At 39.8% G+C, this 20,450-nt stretch overlaps 8 protein-coding genes across 8 annotated transcripts, besides 1 other annotated feature; 3 read left to right on the forward strand and 5 right to left on the reverse strand.

Moving 5' to 3' along the window:
* Positions 1 to 6,173: part of a telomere (TEL13L; Telomeric region on the left arm of Chromosome XIII; composed of an X element core sequence, X element combinatorial repeats, a short region of telomeric repeats, a short Y' element, and a short terminal region of telomeric repeats) that runs on past the window's edge.
* Positions 290 to 4,513, reverse strand: YML133C (Y' element ATP-dependent helicase; the record flags this gene model as incomplete). The annotated part of the gene is made up of 2 exons (NM_001182496.1): positions 290 to 3,620; positions 3,720 to 4,513. 2 exons carry the CDS (start codon positions 4,511 to 4,513, stop codon positions 290 to 292), a joined length of 4,125 nt encoding a protein of 1,374 aa, NP_013573.1.
* Positions 6,174 to 7,072: 899 nt separating the features above from the next.
* On the forward strand, positions 7,073 to 8,212 carry COS3 (Cos3p; the record flags this gene model as incomplete). The annotated part of the gene is made up of 1 exon (NM_001182495.1): positions 7,073 to 8,212. One exon carries the CDS (start codon positions 7,073 to 7,075, stop codon positions 8,210 to 8,212), a length of 1,140 nt encoding a protein of 379 aa, NP_013574.1.
* A 1,814-nt stretch (positions 8,213 to 10,026) lies between these two features.
* Positions 10,027 to 11,124, forward strand: YML131W (uncharacterized protein; the record flags this gene model as incomplete). The annotated part of the gene is made up of 1 exon (NM_001182494.1): positions 10,027 to 11,124. One exon carries the CDS (start codon positions 10,027 to 10,029, stop codon positions 11,122 to 11,124), a length of 1,098 nt encoding a protein of 365 aa, NP_013575.1.
* A 187-nt stretch (positions 11,125 to 11,311) lies between these two features.
* Positions 11,312 to 13,003, reverse strand: ERO1 (ER oxidoreductin; the record flags this gene model as incomplete). The annotated part of the gene is made up of 1 exon (NM_001182493.1): positions 11,312 to 13,003. The coding sequence occupies one exon, from the start codon at positions 13,001 to 13,003 to the stop codon at positions 11,312 to 11,314; it is 1,692 nt and encodes a 563-aa protein (NP_013576.1).
* Positions 13,004 to 14,369: 1,366 nt separating this feature from the next.
* On the reverse strand, positions 14,370 to 14,582 carry COX14 (Cox14p; the record flags this gene model as incomplete). Its single annotated transcript, NM_001182492.1, has 1 exon — positions 14,370 to 14,582. One exon carries the CDS (start codon positions 14,580 to 14,582, stop codon positions 14,370 to 14,372), a length of 213 nt encoding a protein of 70 aa, NP_013577.1.
* A 381-nt stretch (positions 14,583 to 14,963) lies between these two features.
* Positions 14,964 to 16,505, reverse strand: MSC1 (double-strand break repair enhancer MSC1; the record flags this gene model as incomplete). The annotated part of the gene is made up of 1 exon (NM_001182491.1): positions 14,964 to 16,505. One exon carries the CDS (start codon positions 16,503 to 16,505, stop codon positions 14,964 to 14,966), a length of 1,542 nt encoding a protein of 513 aa, NP_013578.1.
* Positions 16,506 to 16,892: 387 nt separating this feature from the next.
* RSC9 (Rsc9p) lies at positions 16,893 to 18,638 on the forward strand (the record flags this gene model as incomplete). Its single annotated transcript, NM_001182490.1, has 1 exon — positions 16,893 to 18,638. One exon carries the CDS (start codon positions 16,893 to 16,895, stop codon positions 18,636 to 18,638), a length of 1,746 nt encoding a protein of 581 aa, NP_013579.1.
* A 250-nt stretch (positions 18,639 to 18,888) lies between these two features.
* ERG13 (hydroxymethylglutaryl-CoA synthase) lies at positions 18,889 to 20,364 on the reverse strand (the record flags this gene model as incomplete). Its single annotated transcript, NM_001182489.1, has 1 exon — positions 18,889 to 20,364. The coding sequence occupies one exon, from the start codon at positions 20,362 to 20,364 to the stop codon at positions 18,889 to 18,891; it is 1,476 nt and encodes a 491-aa protein (NP_013580.1).
* Between the last annotated feature and the right edge of the window lie 86 nt (positions 20,365 to 20,450).

Raw genomic sequence — 20,450 nt, forward strand, 5'->3', positions numbered from 1 at the left:
AAATAGCCCTAAATAGCCCTCATGTACGTCTCCTCCAAGCCCTGTTGTCTCTTACCCGGATGTTCAACCAAAAGCTACTTACTACCTTTATTTTATGTTTACTTTTTATAGATTGTCTTTTTATCCTACTCTTTCCCACTTGTCTCTCGCTACTGCCGTGCAACAAACACTAAATCAAAACAGTGAAATACTACTACATCAAAACGCATATTCCCTAGAAAAAAAAATTTCTTACAATATACTATACTACACAATACATAATCACTGACTTTCGTAACAACAATTTCCTTCACTCTCCAACTTCTCTGCTCGAATCTCTACATAGTAATATTATATCAAATCTACCGTCTGGAACATCATCGCTATCCAGCTCTTTGTGAACCGCTACCATCAGCATGTACAGCGGTACCCTCGTGTTATCTGCAGCGAGAACTTCAACGTTTGCCAAATCAACCCAATGTGGTAACAACCACACCTCCGAAATCTGCTCCAAAAGATATTCCAGTTTCTGCCGAAATGTTTTATTGTAGAACAGCCCTATCAGCATCGACAGGAATGCCGTCCAATGCGGCACTTTAGATGGGGTAACTCCCAGCGCAAGCTGATCTCGCAAGTGCATTCCTAGACTTAATTCATATCTGCTCCTCAACTGTCGATGATGCCTGCTAAACTGCAGCTTGACGTACTGCGGACCCTGCAGTCCAGCGCTCGTCATGGAACGCAAACGCTGAAAAACTCCAACTTTCTCGAGCGCTTCCACAAAGACCGTATCGTCTTTTGCCTCCCATTCTTCCCGGCACTTTTTTTCGTCCCAGTTCAAAAAGTACTGCAGCACCTCTGTCTTCGATTCACGCAAGTTGCTCCATACTTTATAATACAACTCTTTGATCTGCCTTCCAGACATGCGGAAAACTTGGCTCCCTTGCTTGCCTCTTGTCGAATCCAATACACTAATTGTTTCTCTTCTTCTAGTAATGGCCAGGTACCAAGCATAATTTCTCTGTATCTGAGAGTAGATCTCTCCCCTTTTTACGCTAAAAAATTTCAAATACCCTACAGGGTCCCCATGATATGGCTCGATGTCTTCCAAGTATTCTTTGTATTCCTCGTCATTTCGCAGCATTCTCTCCACAGCTAGTGCTTCCCAAGCCATCCTCCGATACGATACTTTCTGGCCAGCCCAACAGACACAGAGCTCGAACATCTTTTGACAGCCCTTGCATAATCCGTATTGTGTGAATACTCCCTCTGGGCAGAAGTATATGTCAATACCATAGAGGAAAAGATGTTTAATTTCGTCAGACCGAAATCCAAGAAACTGTAAGACATTCATATTCTCGGAAGTATTGGGAAATTGTGCTTTCAGTTTCTTTCTCTCTAGCAAAACCATTTGACTCCCTTTCCGCTTATACGACTCTTTGTTAATGTCGGTGACTGGATGGAATCTATTATCCTCAGCATTGCCATCTTTATTGGCGTCCTCCTTGGCACTAGCGTTGGTACTTTCAGTGGTAGTGGCATTAGTGCTGGAGTTGGTGCTAGCAGTGGTAGTGGCATTAGTGCTGGAGTTGGTGCTAGCAGTGGTAGTAGCACTAGTGTTGGAGTCGGTACTTTCGGTGGTAGTAGCACTAGTGTTGGAGTCGGTACTTTCGGTGGTAGTAGCACTAGTGTTGGAGTTGGTACTTTCAGTGGTAGTCGCACTAGTCCTGACGTTGATGCTGGCAGTGGTAGTAGCACTAGTCCTGACGTTGGTGCTGGCAGTGGTAGTAGCATTAGTGCTGGAGTTGGTACTTTCAGTGGTAGTCGCACTAGTCCTGACGTTGATGCTGGCAGTGGTAGTAGCACTAGTCCTGACGTTGGTGCTGGCAGTGGTAGTAGCATTAGTGCTGGAGTTGGTAGTCGCATTGGTACTGGCATTAGCACTACCATGAATGCACGTGTCGCTGTCCTCATCACTGCTGCAATACTTTCTGCACCTGTCACTGCTATTGCTCTCCTGGAAGCTAGACGGTAACGCAACGATCGACATGGAAGCTGTCGCCTGTTTTTCAGCCAATCTGTCCATTCTTTCTATCAGTTCCACTGTGTCAGCAGACAGGTCTGTCCTGGAGCCACAGCATCCAACATGCTGGCCCTTTTTTCCTTTCTTTGATTCAAGTCCATAGAACTCGCGTACCTGTTCGGTTATACAGCCTTCCTTAATTGGTGGTAATTCACCCTTACGATTCCTTGCCGCCCAACTGTTTTTTCTAGATAATAGATAACAGAGGCCCCCATCTCTTAGTCTCCCTACGCCTTGAATGAGCTCAATAATATTAAGTCTATTATCAAGCATGATCACCATCATCAATTGCTTAATGTCAATTCCTTCAGTCACTAATTTCGTTCCGATGAGAACTCGCATGCTACCGTCAGTGACAAACTCCTTTGTGCGAGACACCTTTTCTGCAGCACCCAGCTTCCCGTGTATCCATACCACCCTAAAATACTTTCTCCAAGAGCAGGCCAATTCTTCCACTTCGTTGGTTGTGCTTGCAACTACAATGGCCTTCGACTCTGGTTCAATTTCAAAGAGGGCTAAAAGAAGCTTCAGTGCTTCTTCGGGCTGTGATTCCACTTTCTTCCAAATTTTATGAACATGCCCTAAAGGCACCTCGGATTTCTCCTTGATTAGATTAAACATCCGTGTTGGATAGCTGGATAGACCTCTGCTGAGATCTTCCGACCGTTTGAGCTCGTTGATGTCCATCGACTTCTTGGCCAGTCCCGTAAGCCCAATACGCTGCAACGCAGCATCAGCTACAGCCTCAGGTGCTGTGCCGCTCAAAAAGATTGCTTTCTCAAAAGCGTCAAAATCAAGGTTAGTTATGCCCCCAAATTGCGACTGCCGGTAGACCTCCGTTTCAAAGTTGTGAAACTCATCTACAATGAGGTAACCCAATTTTACGTTGTTGGTCCTAAAGGTGCACTCAACAATATTCTCCCACGCAGCTATCCTGTCTGTGAAATTAGTGCTAGCAAGATCATCGTAGATCCCCACGTATAAATCAGTAACGCCATCGCAACCTTCTTCAATAAAGTTTCTTACAGGGGCCACATTCAAGCAACCGCATCGGCTCAACCTGATCATGCAATTAGCAAGCAACACTGTGTACGGTACAAACAGAAACGACACATATTTCACGTCGCCCTTAGACGCCAGTGCTATCAAGGGGAGATGAAATAACTCCGTCTTACCATAGCCCGGTGGGGCCTGTACTGCCACAGAGGGTGTGTCTGCCATGTATATTTCATGACATAAGCGCAACTGATGCAAGTCCCTGAATTCAAAGGAGCTGCCAAAGAGTTTCTGGCCTGCGACGAGGATATCGTTTGTACTCTTGGGCTCTCGGGGCCTTTTTCGCGTTACTCTTGAAATTTTTTGATGATGATCTGAACTCGCCGCCTCACCTGCCACTACGTCTTCCGCATTCCGAGTACTAGAGAATGAACAATGGTAGTCGCTTTCAAGGCCTAACCATTGAATCCAGCGCTCGGAAGTGAGTCCGTCAAGCGTCTTTAGTCGAGGCTCCGATGAACTGTTCTTGTTGTATCGTCGACGTATACGTTGCGCTGTAGCTCTGGATAACGGTAAGCGTATCACCGTAAGCTCGTCAATTATTTTTGAGAGCCGCGGTCATTTTGTTAGTATCTCTTCTCAACTTGGGCAGCACACATGCAAAACATCACCCAATCGGTCCTTTTTGTTCATCATATCGTTACATATCTGTGAAAAGTACTTTATCTCAATGGGTTTACGTGGGCATAGATCACGCTTCAGCCGCTCTGTGTCGACTTTCTTTTCGCCAGGTAAACTTGCTTGGTATGCAGAAAAAATCGATAGCTCATCTACGTGTAGTAACAAAAACATGTGGGGTGCCAAATTGTACCCATATCTCCTTATGGTGCTTTTCTGAAGACTCCTTACAATAGGTGCGCCAGAAACAAAGTCAGTGAAAGTACGCATCGTAGAGCTGTCGTTCGGCCTGGCACTCGCTATTTCGTGACAACGTTCCAGGACACGGAAACTCAACTCATTATAGTATCCTCTGTTGAGGTAAAAAAGAGAAAGGGTATCGTAATCCTTTCTATTGAATTTCAAAGTATGCACTTGAAACAACGTGTAGACCATCAAGTTGATTTTCTTGGGAATAAGATACTTTGAAGGGATTGGTCCGCCCTGGAAATCTGGTTCGTCTTCAACAAACGTCAGGAACTTTTGTACATTTTTCCCGACCATGACGGAAACGACAATTTTTTCAAAAGACCTTTTCCTATCCATTGCACCAGTTCTGAATTTTACCACTTTGATTAGGCCAGACTTTTCGTCTTCGTAGAATGACCGCACTTCCGTGGGGATCGATTCAAATAAAGTTATTGAGGGACAATGTACCAAGTCGTTTTTGTTATTTAGAGCCGACTCAAACTCGTCAAAGTTTGCTTTTTCAAACTTACGCCTATCGGAAACTTTCATTTTATTTTTGTAAGTTTCGAAATTAACAATAGTATGTTGATTGTTATGCTTTTTGACAAGAAATCCATCAATATAAACAAAAGATTGTCCAGTTTCCGTCTTATCATCATCTAAGAATGTAATAATTAAGCTACTCTATTGAGAAGAAGCAGAATCTGCGCTATGCAGGTGCAAATCTCCAGCAGCAGCAAAGAAAATTCAGTTAATAAGAAATCTCACTAAGATAAGCGACTGTCTGTCCCAACATAGAAAACAGAAGGATGTCTCATTCATCCTTGATTTCCGGCCTGCAAAAATAAAGTAGTCGGTACGTACGTTCGTTTTCAATTTCCATGGTGCACAGTATCTTAACTATCTGCTTAGTCGAGGAGAACCAGGATTCTGTTCGTTGCTCAGCCGCTTCGTGGATATTCTCTTGGATACTTTAAATATGGACCTACGCTTAGCCTGCGCTTAGCCTACAACTTCTTCCGCTCTCGAAAAGACCAATATAATAGAAAGTTATAAATTACATTTCCTTATTAGGTATACGACCTCGCGCTTCGAAGTAGAGGAGCCCTTTTTGGCGTACCTACATATGGCGCGTCAGACAGACAAACTTCCCCCAAAAATGTATTACCCTGCCGAATAAGAAAACAGACCCATTCACCCACGACGTATCAAGTTACTTCCTTGGTGCAATGTCCCACTATAAAAAAATTCCTTGACGCTAGATCGTTGGACTAAAATCTGCGTCACAATCGCCTAAACAGGAAATATTGCCTATTTTCGTACAAGGTTACTTCCTAGATGCTATATGTCCCTACGGCCTTGTCTAACACCATCCAGCATGCAATACAGTGACATATATATACACCCACACCCACACACCACACCCACACCCACACACCACACCCACACACCCTAACACAATCCTAACAGTACCCTATTCTAACCCTGATGAACCTGTCTCCAAACCTACCCTCCATTACCCTACCTCCCCACTCGTTACCCTGTCTCATTCAACCATACCACTCCCAACCACCATCCATCATCTCTCTACTTACCACTAACCACCGTCCACCATAACCGTTACCCTCCAATTACCCATATCCAACTCCACTACCACTTACCCTACTATTACCCTACCATCCACCATGTCCTACTCACTGTACTGTTGTTCTACCCTCCATATTGAAACGTTAACAAATGATCGTAAATAATACATACATACTTACCCTACCACTCTATACCACCACTACCACCACCGCCACTTGCCACACTCACCTTCACTTCTACTGATATGTCATACGCACACGGATGCTACAGTATATACCATCTCAAACTTACCCTACTTTCATATTCCACACCATGGCCCCATTCTCACTAAATCAGTACCAAATGCACTCACATCATTATTCACGGCACTTGCCTCAGCGGTCTATACCCTGTGCCATTTACGCATAACTCCCACGATTATCCACATTTTAATATCTATATCTCATTCGGCGGCCCCAAGTATTGTATAACAGCTCTTAATACATACGTTATACCACTTTTACACCGTATACTAACCACTCAATTTATATACACTTATGCCAATATTACAAAAAAATCACCACTAAAATCACCTAAACATAAAAATATTCTATCCTTCAACCATAATACATAAACACACTTAATTGCGTCTTAATACTATCATGGTATCATTAACTTAAAGTTCCTTAATATCGTCATACCACTATGCTCTATTCCATATATTGTAATATAACTGTACTCTATAGTCATACAGACGCTTTTACTTCACCCCATCTTATACTATTGTCATAGAATCTCACACTGACGCATGATTAAAACGAATAATTTTTACTGTAAGGGCTGCCATCCGCGCTCTATCCTTTTGTTTGCAATATTTATATACAGAATCTCAAAACAAGCGGGAGAAGTGCTAATTACCCAGAGGTCATGCATGATCTGAGTACCACCGTACCTCTAGGTTTTGCTTTGATCCGTTTTACAGTGACACCGAACATAAGGGGAAGCTATTGACATGGTATCGAAAGGTTGTCCACATTGGGAAGTAACTTGGTTCTATGAATCTTCATGTCAGATACGTAGGACAGACTCTTTCCTGTGTAAATATTTGTGACAGCTACGTCTATTTTCTACTAGATGTTTACACAGTTTTGTCACAGGAAATCTACGCTTAAAATATGTATTTCATTCAAGCGGTAACCGCTGTACGAGCAGTGACATTGCTGGTCGCACCCTAAATGTGAACCAACGTTACGGCACACCGTGATGTACCCGCATTAAAGTTTTGTAAATTCGTTATTACGATTATCGAGTTGGCTAGATAGAAAACCGGAAATGTAATGGATGCCCTTTTCGAATAGCTGAGTTTCTTTGCCTAAAATAGCCCAATATTGTTGCCCTTTTTCTATCACGAGGTTACTGAGCCATTGCATGAACGCGCGCGCCTCGGCGGCTTTTTTTTTCTGCTGTGCTGTATAAAAGCGAAAAGCCAGAAGTTACTATCTCGAATAAAAAACCCCTCGAACTGCCATCTCACTACCGAAAATGAAAGAGAATGAACTTAAAAATGAGAAGAGTGTAGATGTATTATCCTTCAAACAGCTCGAATCCCAAAAGATTGTTCTACCTCAAGATCTTTTCAGAAGCAGCTTTACCTGGTTTTGTTATGAAATTTACAAGTCCTTAGCGTTTCGCATCTGGATGCTATTATGGCTACCACTTAGCGTCTGGTGGAAACTTTCCAACAATTGTATTTACCCACTTATAGTTTCACTTCTGGTCCTGTTTCTGGGACCAATATTTGTCCTTGTTATTTGTGGACTTTCTCGTAAGCGTTCCTTATCGAAACAACTCATTCAGTTTTGCAAAGAGATTACTGAAAACACACCAAGTTCTGATCCTCATGATTGGGAAGTTGTTGCAGCAAATCTAAATTCGTACTTATATGAAAATAACGTTTGGAATACTAAGTACTTTTTTTTCAATGCCATGGTCTGTCAAGAAGCGTTCAGAACAACCCTTCTCGAACCATTTTCTTTGAAAAAAGATAAAGCTGCCAAGGTTAAGTCATTTAAGGATTCCGTCCCTTACATTGAAGAAGCATTGGGAGTTTATTTTACAGAAGTTGAAAAACAATGGAAATTGTTTAATACTGAAAAATCATGGAGCCCTGTTGGCCTGGAAGATGCTAAACTTCCCAAGGAAGCTTACCGATTTAAGCTTACTTGGTTTTTAAAGAGGATTTCCAATATTTTTATGTTGATACCATTCCTTAATTTTTTGTGCTGCATATATGTGTCACGGGGAATGTGCCTTCTATTACGCACCTTGTATCTCGGGTGGATTCTTTTCATGTTGGTACAAGGTTTCCAAAATATAAGGGTTTTGATTATGAGCATGGAACACAAGATGCAGTTCTTGTCGACTATTATAAATGAGCAAGAAAGTGGTGCGAATGGATGGGACGAAATTGCAAGGAAAATGAATAGGTACTTGTTTGAGAAAAAAGCCTGGAAGAATGAAGAGTTTTTCTTCGACGGGATTGACTGTGAATGGTTTTTTAACCACTTCTTCTACCGCGTTCTATCTGCGAAGAAATCTATGTGGCCTTTACCATTGAATGTGGAACTATGGCCATACATTAAAGAAGCGCAATTATCCCGCAGTGAGGTGCTCTTAGTGTAGAGATAAATACAACTTTTTCAATTTATATATTTTGTAGTTTGTCAGCTGCGAATAACCAAAACGAGACTACTTTTTACAATTATTTTACTGTATTGATTACAATCCAGCAGTTTCAAACGAGGCTTCTGTTGTTAATCAGACAATATGTTGAAAACTTTATGAAATTCTGTATTGCAAACCCCAACAAACGTACCGCCGCTATTCAAAGTTCCAATTACATTATGAGTTTTATGGTCTCATTTTGCCACATTGTAAAAATATTTTTTACAGTTCCCACTAGTAATGGATTCCCTCTAAGACAGTACACTGCTGTTCTTGTCACAAATCCAGCTTTATAATAACGTACTAGAAGATATCATGACTATAGATGTACTTCTTAAAAATCAATACGTAGAAATATTTAGACAAACCATCTGAAAGCGTTTGTCGAGTTATGAGAGCTTTGTTTTAAAGAATCATTGAGGCATTTTATATTAAATTTGCAGTCCCAGGTAGAGCTTTATAGGAAAATGCGAATCCAAAAATTTGTTCACTCTAGAGGGTCTAAGCATGGACACAAGATGGTATCGTCGCTGGAAAGTTTAATGATGTCGTGAGCACGCCTTTTTAAACATATTTTTATGATTTAAAGTGTATCTATCCTTTCCTACAATGTCCCCGCGCCTCACTTAATCCGAAGGTATTACAGTACACTTGTTATCATACGAAAACTTTTGAATCTTCTCATATACCTACTGAACTTACTATAAGAAAAAATCAACTTTTAAATTATTGCTTTAAGATACGCGAGAGAGAAACAGAGTTCGAGTGTAGAAGATCACACTTAAAATTTGTATGTAATGCAAAAAACTCTTCAATTATAGTATTCAAAAATAAACTATTTCCTCACTTTGCCTGCTATTTATTCTTGGCAGATCTTGTACTCATTTCATACACTTTGAATCCTCTAATTTGTGGCATTGCCCCTATTATAACAACTTCGTTCACACTTTGGCCCAAATATTTCTATTACCAGTTCTGAAAAAAGTTTTATATATTATTTCACAACATTACCAGTCACTTCCATGCGTGCCTTCCCTCTTTGAAGAATTAAATTACTGGCATAAACGAAGAATATCATAATTTTACTTGTAACTTCTATACAATTTTTTTTTTTTTGCCTTCTTCATACTTTTACTCCTGCTTTTATTACTCTAAATTTCATTTTTATTTATTCTCTTCTACCGTGTCAATTGGACAAAAAATTCAAGTTCTGATATCTATGCAGGTCACCCTTTATCAGAAATAAATCTTCAGTCCTCCTTCTTTTAGTCATATCTTAGTAGTTACATAACATACATGAAATGTAAGAAAAAATGATAACTGAAGGCCCCCAATTTTCATATCAGGGGTTATGAAAAAGCTTGTTTTTATTAGTCGTTTGCATACTTGAATTTTTTTTGGTTTACACCAATTTGAAAATTTCAGTCATCATTTTAGCAAATTTATCATGAGAGCGCTTCAGTGCCACCTCTTTAATACGGTGGTGATTAACACTTCGCTTTTCAGTTTGGAGAAAATTAATTGTCTCCGCTTTTCGTACTTCTATTTTCCTCTTTCGCTTAATAATAATCTTGGCGCACATTACGTAATAGCCAAACCCTATTTCTCTCCTCTTTGAACTCGAATTGAAGGAGTTCTTTCGGAATGAAAGAATATAAAAATGAAGGGTTACCTACTTAACTTTTTGTTAGCGGCACCTCTTTCATTAAAGGAATCTTCAAATAAAAAAAATAAAGGCATAGGTCTAAGACTAGAAAAGATCGCATAACGATATGGTATTGGCTAAACAATGGGTTTTGAAAAACCTACCAACTCCTGGTGAACCATTTAACTTTCATTTTCACGATCCTGCATGTACTTTCGAGCTCATTGAAAAGGAACTCTCTTCAGAACAATTAAAGGACGGTGAATTACTACTGGAAACAACTTATTTATCTAATGATCCTGCCCAAAAATTTTGGATATCATCAATGGACAAAAATTACGCCAAAGGTGTCCAGCCTGGTGAAATTATTCCTGCAAGAGGAATTGGTAAAGTCTTGGCCTCTAGAAATAAAGCATTCTCTCCTGGCGATTATGTCTCTGCAGTGACCGGCTGGACTACACATGCCATAATTTCGCAAGAAAATGTTCAAGGGCTGAGAAAGCTTGACAAAAACAAAGTTGGTAAATTATGGTGGTATCTCTCTGTCTTAGGTGGTACGTCTTTAACAGCTTATTTTATTTTCTTTACTTATGCTCAATTGCAAGAAAGAGAAGAGGACTATGGAAAAGTTTACCTAATCTCCGGTGCAGCTGGTGCCGTCGGTACCGTTTGCATTCAGCTGGCCCTAAACGTTTTTAAGGCTTCAAAGGTTATTGCTATCGCAGGTGGACCAGAAAAGGTTGCTTTTGTTGAATCCTTTGGTGATAATGTAGTCGGTGTTGATTATAAAGATCCAAGTTTCAAGCAGAAACTTATCGAGGCCGCTGGAGGTGAGAATACCGTGGATTACTTTATCGATAATGTTGGCAGTAATGTGTTGGAAGCAGGTGTTCTACTTCTAAAGCAAAGGGCTATGTTGATAGCCTGTGGTGCTATAAGTGCCTATAATGATCCATCTAAATTTGTCTTTAAGGGGTATAGCTTTATTCTGACTAAACGATTGGTCGTTAAAGGAGTACTAGTGACAGATAATATTGATGATTTTCCAAAGGCATTAGATAAATTGGGTTCTCTGGTTAAGCATGGTAAGATTGACCTCTTGAAATCCGCTACCCTTGAAGATGGTACCGGTGATAAGTTCAAGAATGTTCCATTGATATGGAAGGGTCTATTTAGCGGTGTTAATAAAGGTAAACTTATTACCAAGGTTAACAATGAGGAGTGATTTTACACAAAAAGTTTAAGATATGACTATATTATTTTTATTATTGTATCTACTTCGTTTTGGCTCTTATAATTTTTTAGTGGCCTAAATTTTCAAAGGAAAAATTTATTGAATATTTTGAATGATATTTAAACTCTATATTTTGAAATCTATACATTGAATACATATAAGATAAACTGTGTTGCTCTTATTGTATATCTAGCTTATAGGAAATAGGCTCTCGTGTCTCCTCACTAACGTAATCAGCAACACCGATGAATTTATTCCAAAATTTGTATACCTTCATCAAAGATAATTCCCAGATGTTCCTGGGTAAATCCAAATAGCTTCTATAAATAAATCTGAATGCTTCTAAAACGTTGTTAACTTCAGTATTCCAAGCTTTCTTCCATTTATTTACTGTACCGTTAGAGGGCCTTGGAACTATTTCTGCTTTGGGCATTTTTAAATCATCAAATACATGTGATTGAGAATTGTTAGTCTTTTTCTTTCCTTCTTTAGTGGAATTGATGTTCTCTATGGTGTAACGAATCGATTTGCCTGCCTCCTTCAAAATGTTGAAGAAGTTATTTTGGAAGAATGAGCTTAACCTGTTTTCAGAACCGTTTAACCTTTTCCCGTACATTTTTTCGAACATGTTAACAGATTCAATAGATTCAGATAATCTACCGAAAGTCTGTAATAGTGCAATCAACTCATATTTGGTTAACTTACCAACAATATGTTGTTTGGTGAATTCATCAGCGTCGTTGATTTCAAACAAAATTTTCAAGGCAGTTGCGTAACCGGTAGTTTGAATTTTGCCCCACAATCTACATCTATCACATTGCACACAATCCATAATCTTCGTGACATTCTTGAAGCGAGATCTGAATTCGTCCTTCAAAGTCAAACTTAGGTCGTTGGCAAAAACTAAGTCTTCGTTAAAAATTTTTGTGTCCAGCTGGGAAATAACGTTATCCATTTTGTTTTTGATTTCTTTATTGACTAGATCACAGAATGAAAATTCTGGTAAATATGGTTGAATTTTCCAGAGAGCCTTAGCTACAACAGCATAATTGAAATACATGTTTGTCACTCTATCAGGAAAGTTCCCGATTCTTGCCATAAACAAATCCAGATTGGGCTCCCATTTACCAGTTTTCGTGTTCAAATATTCCTTTGATAAGTGAGTACCGATAGAGGCATGGAAACCGGATACAAGTCTATAAAATGCATCTTTGGCCAATGATTCACCAGTTTCGCCAATTGTAAAACAGTTGTCTTGGTAGATAGTAGACCAAATTTGACCAGCTTGCTTACCACCATAACCTGTAAATCGTTCCGGATTTGCTGTTAAATCAATCAGAACGGCGTTTTTACCGTTAAAGTCATTTACATCACAGTAGTTGATGGTGTCTTCGATATCTACAGGTTTTTTACTGGTTTGACATAGTTGATCTAAGAACTTACATTCGTCATCGCTATCATCCGCTTCCTTCATTGTATCATTATTGAAACTACCCAAGATCTCAGGCTGCCAGTACTCAGGCAGTGTATCCCAGTCCTCTACGACATCAACAGAGCAAGCGCGGTTTAAGCACAGACCATCGTTGGCGTCCCAAAATGAACATTGCTTGTATAAATCCAGCCGAAAGTATTTGAAGAAATCAGATTTTAATAACGCCGAAAGATCATCTCTAATGTTTTCATTTATGGCATTTAATTCATTGAATGTTACGTTACAACTGGGACTAACGTGATCATTCCTGTCGACCTTACAAAAGTGAGTGTCATTAAAGGCATTTTGTGTTTGGTCGGTGGCGATGTAGCTATTGTTTGAAGTTGCAGATGTAAAAGCCGTGAGGCACAGTGTGGCAATGGCGGTTCTTAATCTCATGTTTTACCTGCACGTTACTGTGGTATATGCAATAAAATGTTTACACTCTTGAAATAGTATAACCAGTTTAAGTGGTAAACCTTTTCAAGCTCTTTATACTTAGCTTCAAGGATGATTGAACAAGTTTTTATGACACGTACTCCGTATCGTTTCTTTTTTGTTCTCTTCTTTTCTTTTTGTTCTTACTAACGCCCAAAGCCGGAAAAATGCGAAAAATTTCCAGGGTCTTCTATAAGAGAAACCAAAGGACAAAGGGAAAAGGACATACTTAGCAGGTAGCTCAATATTATTTGTTTAATTAGAACAGTCTTCTCTTTGTGTATGTCTTGTACCATTGTCTGTGGTATTCTCGATTTGTGTAGAATACATTTGCCATAAAATGTCAGTAGACCTTTTCTCTGATACGCAGTGAATATATCAATTCTCCTACATATCCTATTGTTCATTGAAAATATGAAAAGTAAGCATTACTCAATAGATAGATAAGAAAATGATCTCGTTTCAGTTGTGAATATGTTTCAGAAGAAATGTCTTGATAGTATTGGTAATGTAGGATGGGCAAACCATATGTAAGGTAGGTGGTTGGCAATTTACTTTTTTTGTGTTGCCAGTATGTATATATGCTTTTGGGGGGCCTTAATGTTTACCTTCAAGGTACGATATTTAGCAAGCATTTCTAGTTCTTTATGTGGTGAATAAGTAATGTGTGTGTGAACTATGGCTACTGGATGACTATATTCGGCATTAGTATTTAATAAGGGTACGACTCTGAAGTATCAGAGTTGCATCATTTCAGACACACTGGAGGGATCCTGTTATATATTTTGAAATAAATAATGTACAATTTTACGGGTGTACACAGCACAAAAAGGAACGTATTCTTACCGCCGTGTTCTTTCCATCACGAAAGTGACTTCATTGCGATGTATTTTTCAGCAAGAATTAAGGTAATAAGATCTCTTCACAAAGCTGACTCAAAAGGCCTACATAATGGCAGTAAGAAAAAGTAAACAGCGAGAAATAGTCAGATAAAAAACTAGATGGCGAATAGACGACATTTTAGAAGAAAAGTGTTTCAGCCTTTGGCCTCAAACCTCAGTGGCAGTCTTTCCCCTGATAAGGAATAGGAAGGCATGCAGCGATATATATGTTAGTTTTGCCTACGGGAATCCGGCAGCAATGTTATTTATTTTTGTTGTTTCTTATGATTTAATTATTATATACAGGTTCGTAAATATTGGCATGATAATGAGGAGAAGGTGGAACCAGCACACTACGTCGATGGAGGCCCTTAGAATATAGTGCAACACTTAAAAATGTAATCTAGTACTTTTTCTTCATTTTATTAGCACTGGGTTCTCGCAGTTTACTCGGTAGGAGGTGCAGTAGGACTTTGCAGTTGTTGATTGTCTTCTTCAAGTGCCTTTTGTTGGGTCACTTGTTGTTCGTACTTCTTACCGTTCATGTATAAAGTGTAAGCTAAGCCACCCGACATGTATAACGTACCACCAACCAACGTCAGTACCGTTAGACGATGTAATGTATCTGTAACTCTGGTATACCAAGCGTATTTGGACATGACTATCTGCGTTCTATTTTTTGTTCTCTTCCTCTCACCATTGCCAAACCGCTGTATAGATTTATGCTCCTTTCAATGCATTTATTCTGATCCTCTCCGATTTCGTATACCGGGTAACATTAATCGCAAGGAAGGAGAAGCAAAGCTCAGAAGTAAGGAAGAACTTCGAAATCTGCTTCCGAGAGTGAGGAAATAGTGTTTTCTAAAGAGTGTATTTCACAGTATGTAACATTATAAAGACAAAATACTTACTTAAGCAAAGTTATATAGAAGTGACAACGTGTTTTTTCGTTTTGCTATTAGCTTGTCCATTTTACGGTAAAATATACGGATGAAAAGAAAAATTGGGGAGAAAAGTACATTACGTTGACACCCCAATCATTAGTTGAACCCTAATATGCTTTTCGACCAGTTTTTAACGTTATGTAGGTACCTCTTGTAAGCAGGCTCCTTAACAGTGCCGAACAACCATTGCGTATTCTGCTTGGCCAAGTTGATTAAGTCGTCCTTCGTAGAAGTCTGTTTAACCGGAACACCGAATGATTTTAGGTACTGCAATAGGTCTTCTTGAGACCAGCTCTGAAAGGTATTTGACCAGGTCTTAGCGATTTGGTCCTTAGCATCATTTGTGTTTTTGGAAACCTTGTCAAAATCCTGCATAATTGTGGAGTAAGTCTGAGAATCTTGGAAGTCGTCCTTTTTGTCAGCAAACCAACCCTTTATGTCATCCAAAGACCAGTTACTGTTGTCAAAGTATTTTTGGTAGTCTTTTGGCAGGATCTTGAGTTTTTCGTTTCTGGATTTTTTGACTAATTCTCTCAATTGATGTTCAGTAGACAGCATTGAGTACTTAATACCACGAGCATCTAAAAACATTTTCAATTTGTCCTTTGGCCAAGAGTCTAGGCCAACCAAAAAAGTATCATTGATCACATTGTCAGTCTTACCTCTGAACTTGGAGTACAAATTTGTGAGGAAATTTTTAGAAGAGTCCCAAACGGAACCAACGTATTCTGGGGTCTTGGTCAAAAATGGAGAAGACTCTCTTTTCATATAGTCCAGGTACCAGTAGATATCATCTTTCAAATTGGCAGAATTTTCTTTGGCCATTCTAACCAAATAGTCGTGTTTCTTGGCCATGTTCTTGTCAATATTGACCTTGTGGCTCTCCAACCAATTGGTTAACTGATCACTAGACCACTTGTCAAATACAGTGTCTTTTATTTGTCCCGATGTGTCTAATATTTGTTGGTGAGCCAAATCCAAGCTTTCTAGCAAACCCAGACGCTGCTGTTCTGCCTTTTCTGAAGTTCGGTAGATGTTTTCCTTGACTTTCTGAACTAGCTCGTCCTTGCTTTGAACTGCCTTGTCGTAGTCGATACCATTGTCATTCAACCAGTTTTGCAAATCTTTGGTTGACCAGCTATCAAAGTAAGAGCTAGAAGGATAGTATCCCGACGACTTCAAAGATTTGGAAATCTTGTTGAAGTTCTCCTTAGCAGTCTTCACCAGCGAGTCCTTGGAAGCCTTAGCGTCGTCAACATCCACGCCGTTTTTCTTCAAGAAGTTACGTAGACTGTCTGTGGACCAGGTGTCAAAGAGCCAGTCAGAAACTGGGTGATCCGAAGAACCAGTATAACCAAACCATCCGGGGTTACTGTTGCTCACGCTACTGCTGTCACTAGACCACACCTGCCACCATGGTTTGGGCTGCGCGTGTTTGTCCCATACCTGCGATGCCTCCGTTTTCAAGTCCTCAATGGAGTCTGTAGCGTACTTTTCCAAGCTCTTCTTATTATCACGTAAATAATCGGCCAGGTCTTCCTGCGTCCACTTGTCGAACACTGAATCTGAATTGGCCAACACTAAGCCAATAAGCACAAATGATGCGGAAACCGCATTAACCAACTTGAATTGCTTCATCTTCTTCTCTTAATTAACAGTTCTTTTGTAGTTGTCTCCTCTTCTATTGCAGATCCTCTTCTAAACTCCGGTAATCTAATCATGCTAGGAATACGACTCCATGAGTGGCTTTAAATACCCTGTCGATCCCCTTTCACCGCCTCCTTGTTTCCTCCCTCTCCCTTATTTTCCTTCAGTTCCAAAGATCCCTTATTCTTCCCCTCTAAGGTGAGGCCGGCGTAATGCTGTTGCTTACCGACGTAATGGTGGAAAAGGTGAAAAAAGTGAAAATAGTGATATTCTTAGAGAAAAACGAAAACAACAAGTCGTGTCAAGAGGTAGTGTTTTGGGAAAGACGTCATAGAGAAAGGCAGAAAGCTTGTAAAGAAGTGGAAATAAAGATTGAAGATGAACTCGTTAGCTTCAAACACACCGCTAAATGGTACTCCAGTAAGCGAGGCACCCGCCACAAGCTCCGAGCCTGTGAACATGTTCGAGACAATGGTGGCTAACCCTATTAAAGTGTCTCGATTACAGTCTAATGGAGTTCTGACGGGACCTGCAGCCAATACTAAGTCCATCCACTATTCGCTGGCCAATTTTAATGTGTTCCAGTCGCTACCCAAGGAAACGGCCAGAGGTGTAGACGATTTGACGAGGATGGAGATGGCGTTACTGAGTGGGATACCGGAGGAGATTAAGTGGTCTTTAAAAAAATATCTTACGTATAGTAACAAGGCGCCATATATGATCAGCTTACGGACATTGCCGGACCTGTTGCCACTTTTCAAGACTTTCATATTGCCTTTGGAGCGCATCGTGGAAGGTCTTAACAAATCGTCTATATGTGATTCAAAGGCGATGGATTCTCTACAAATGGGTCTAAATGCCTTGCTGATCCTAAGGAATCTGGCTCAAGATACTGATTCGGTGCAGATACTAGTCAAGGATCGAGAAATCAAATCTTTCATTCTTTTCATTTTGAAGAAGTTTCAGTGCGTCGCTACAGGCGATAACAAGTGGCAATTGTACGAAGGAAATGCAACTTTTTTTAACGAGTTGACCCATTATACTCTGGACTTGATGGAGGCCATTTCGTCCTATATTGCTCCTGCAATGAAGGATGATCATTATTTCCAAACGCTGGTGTCCATCTTGAACTACACTAAGGACAGATACATGGTTATTTCTATATTGAGGTCTCTTTCAAGATTACTGGTTAGGTCCAAAGCTAACGAGGAAAGTGCAGCGGACAATTTGGACCATAAGACTCTTTCGTTGATCGTTTCCTTTTTACTGTTAGAATGCGATAGTGAGCTGATTATTGCTTCGTTGGATTTCCTCTATCAATACATTTTGCCCGGTTCTCAAAGAATCACTGAGTTATTCAAGAGTAAGGAGTGCTCTTTGATACTGGAAGCCACGCTGCCTAATTTATTATCATATAATATCGCCACACCAGATTACCATCTTTTGCAAAAGCACAAAATTAGGTTGATTAAAAGGTTGAAGCCTCCCGCTCCAAAGGAGCCTCCCAATTTATCTGAGGATCTGTTTCAACAACTTTTCAAACTTAACGAGCCCTTGAGGTCAACCGCTTGGTTGAGATGTTGCTTTGAGCCTGTACAAGAAGCAGAATTTACACAAATATCGCTTTGGAGATCCTACGAATCCAAATTTGGTCAGCCTGTTCGCGAATCCGGACGCAAATTGTTACCTGCCGTGGAATTCATCAAGAATGTCTCGAATGCTTTCAATAACGCCGCTGCTATCGTAATCACTGACCCGGTAACCGGCAAGAAAAGGTTTGTTATCAAGGGCATTCAACCAAGATTTAAAGCTTTGGGTATTGCAGACGGGGAAAGAGAATCCCAGGTACCCATTTCGGCACTAAAATCCAAATTTTTGAATGACTCTAAGGAAATTACACCTGCAAGACAAAACAGCATACCAGAGGTCAAATTCCCTCAAGAACTCTCAGATGTTTCTAAAGTGGCCTGTACGTTTTTGTGCCTTTTATCCAACGACACGGATGATGGTGCTGGTTCCGCATTTTGTCAACGCATCAGGCCACTGGTTCTACATAAATTGGCTGATATTCCACCTTTAACATTAGCATTGTCTGAATACATGGAAAACACGTCGGGGTTATGAATGAGAAAAAAAATCGGTTGGGCTTAACTTTAAAGAAAAAAGTTGAGATTAGATTTATTGTGTTATAAATATAGATATACAATTCTTTATAAAAAAAATATATATATATATCATTGTTATTAAATAAAGAGTTTTCCTAGTATATAGATTAAAAAACTACTCTATTAAATGAGAGCTAAAAAAAGCAGGCTGCCAAAAAAATAAAGCATTTATGAAGGGGGTTCAGCAAGATGCAATCGATGGGGGAAGATTATTTTTTAACATCGTAAGATCTTCTAAATTTGTCATCGATGTTGGTCAAGTAGTAAACACCACTTTGCAAATGCTCAATGGAACCTTGAGGTTTGAAGTTCTTCTTCAAATGGGCATTTTCTCTCAATTCGATGGCAGCTTCGTAATCCTTTGGAGTTTCGGTGATTCTCTTGGCTAATTTGTTAGTAATATCTAATTCCTTGATAATATGTTGGACGTCACCAACAATTTTGCAAGAATATAGAGATGCAGCTAAACCGGAACCGTAAGAAAATAAACCAACACGCTTGCCTTGTAAGTCGTCAGATCCAACATAGTTTAATAGAGATGCAAAGGCGGCATAAACAGATGCGGTGTACATGTTACCTGTGTTTGTTGGAACAATCAAAGATTGGGCAACTCTCTCTTTGTGGAATGGCTTAGCAACATTAACAAAAGTTTTTTCAATGTTCTTATCGGTTAAAGATTCGTCATAATCGCGAGTAGCTAATTCGGCGTCAACTTCTGGGAACAATTGAGGATTGGCTCTGAAATCGTTATATAGTAATCTACCGTATGATTTTGTGACCAATTTACAGGTTGGAACATGGAAAACGTTGTAGTCGAAATATTTCAAAACGTTCAAAGCATCCGAACCAGCGGGATCGCTAACCAACCCTTTAGAAATAGCCTTCTTGGAATAACTCTTGTAAACTTGATCAAGAGCCTTGACGTAACAAGTTAATGAAAAATGACCATCGACGTAAGGATATTCGCTGGTGAAATCTGGCTTGTAAAAATCGTAGGCGTGTTCCATGTAAGAAGCTCTTACAGAGTCAAATACAATTGGAGCATCAGGACCGATCCACATAGCAACAGTACCGGCACCACCGGTTGGTCTTGCGGCACCCTTATCGTAGATGGCAATATCACCGCAAACTACAATGGCGTCTCTACCATCCCATGCGTTAGATTCAATCCAGTTCAAAGAGTTGAACAACGCGTTGGTACCACCGTAACAGGCATTAAGCGTGTCAATACCTTCGACGTCAGTGTTTTCACCAAACAATTGCATCAAGACAGACTTGACAGACTTGGACTTGTCAATCAGAGTTTCAGTACCGACTTCTAATCTACCAATTTTGTTGGTGTCGATGTTGTAACTCTTGATCAACTTAGACAAAACAGTTAGGGACATCGAGTAGATATCTTCTCTGTCATTGACAAAAGACATGTTGGTTTGGCCCAGACCAATTGTGTATTTACCTTGAGAAACGCCATCAAATTTCTCTAGCTCAGATTGGTTGACACATTGAGTTGGGATGTAAATTTGGATACCTTTAATACCGACATTTTGAGGTCTGGTTTTTTGTTCAGCGGTCTTTTGTTTTTTTAGTTCAGTCATTTGCAAGTTTGTATTGTGTAATTGTTGTTGCTTTTGCGGCCTAAGTCTTCCTTTAATACCACACCAACAAAGTTTAGTTGAGAGTTTCATGCTGCACCTTTTATAGTAATTTGGCTACGAAAATTGGCGAGGCACCCAAACAGTTCCGCCCGATGAGGCCGAATGGAGCCTACTTT

Source organism: Saccharomyces cerevisiae, chromosome XIII (genome assembly GCF_000146045.2).
Source record: "Saccharomyces cerevisiae S288C chromosome XIII, complete sequence".
Lineage (NCBI taxonomy): Eukaryota > Fungi > Ascomycota > Saccharomycetes > Saccharomycetales > Saccharomycetaceae > Saccharomyces > Saccharomyces cerevisiae.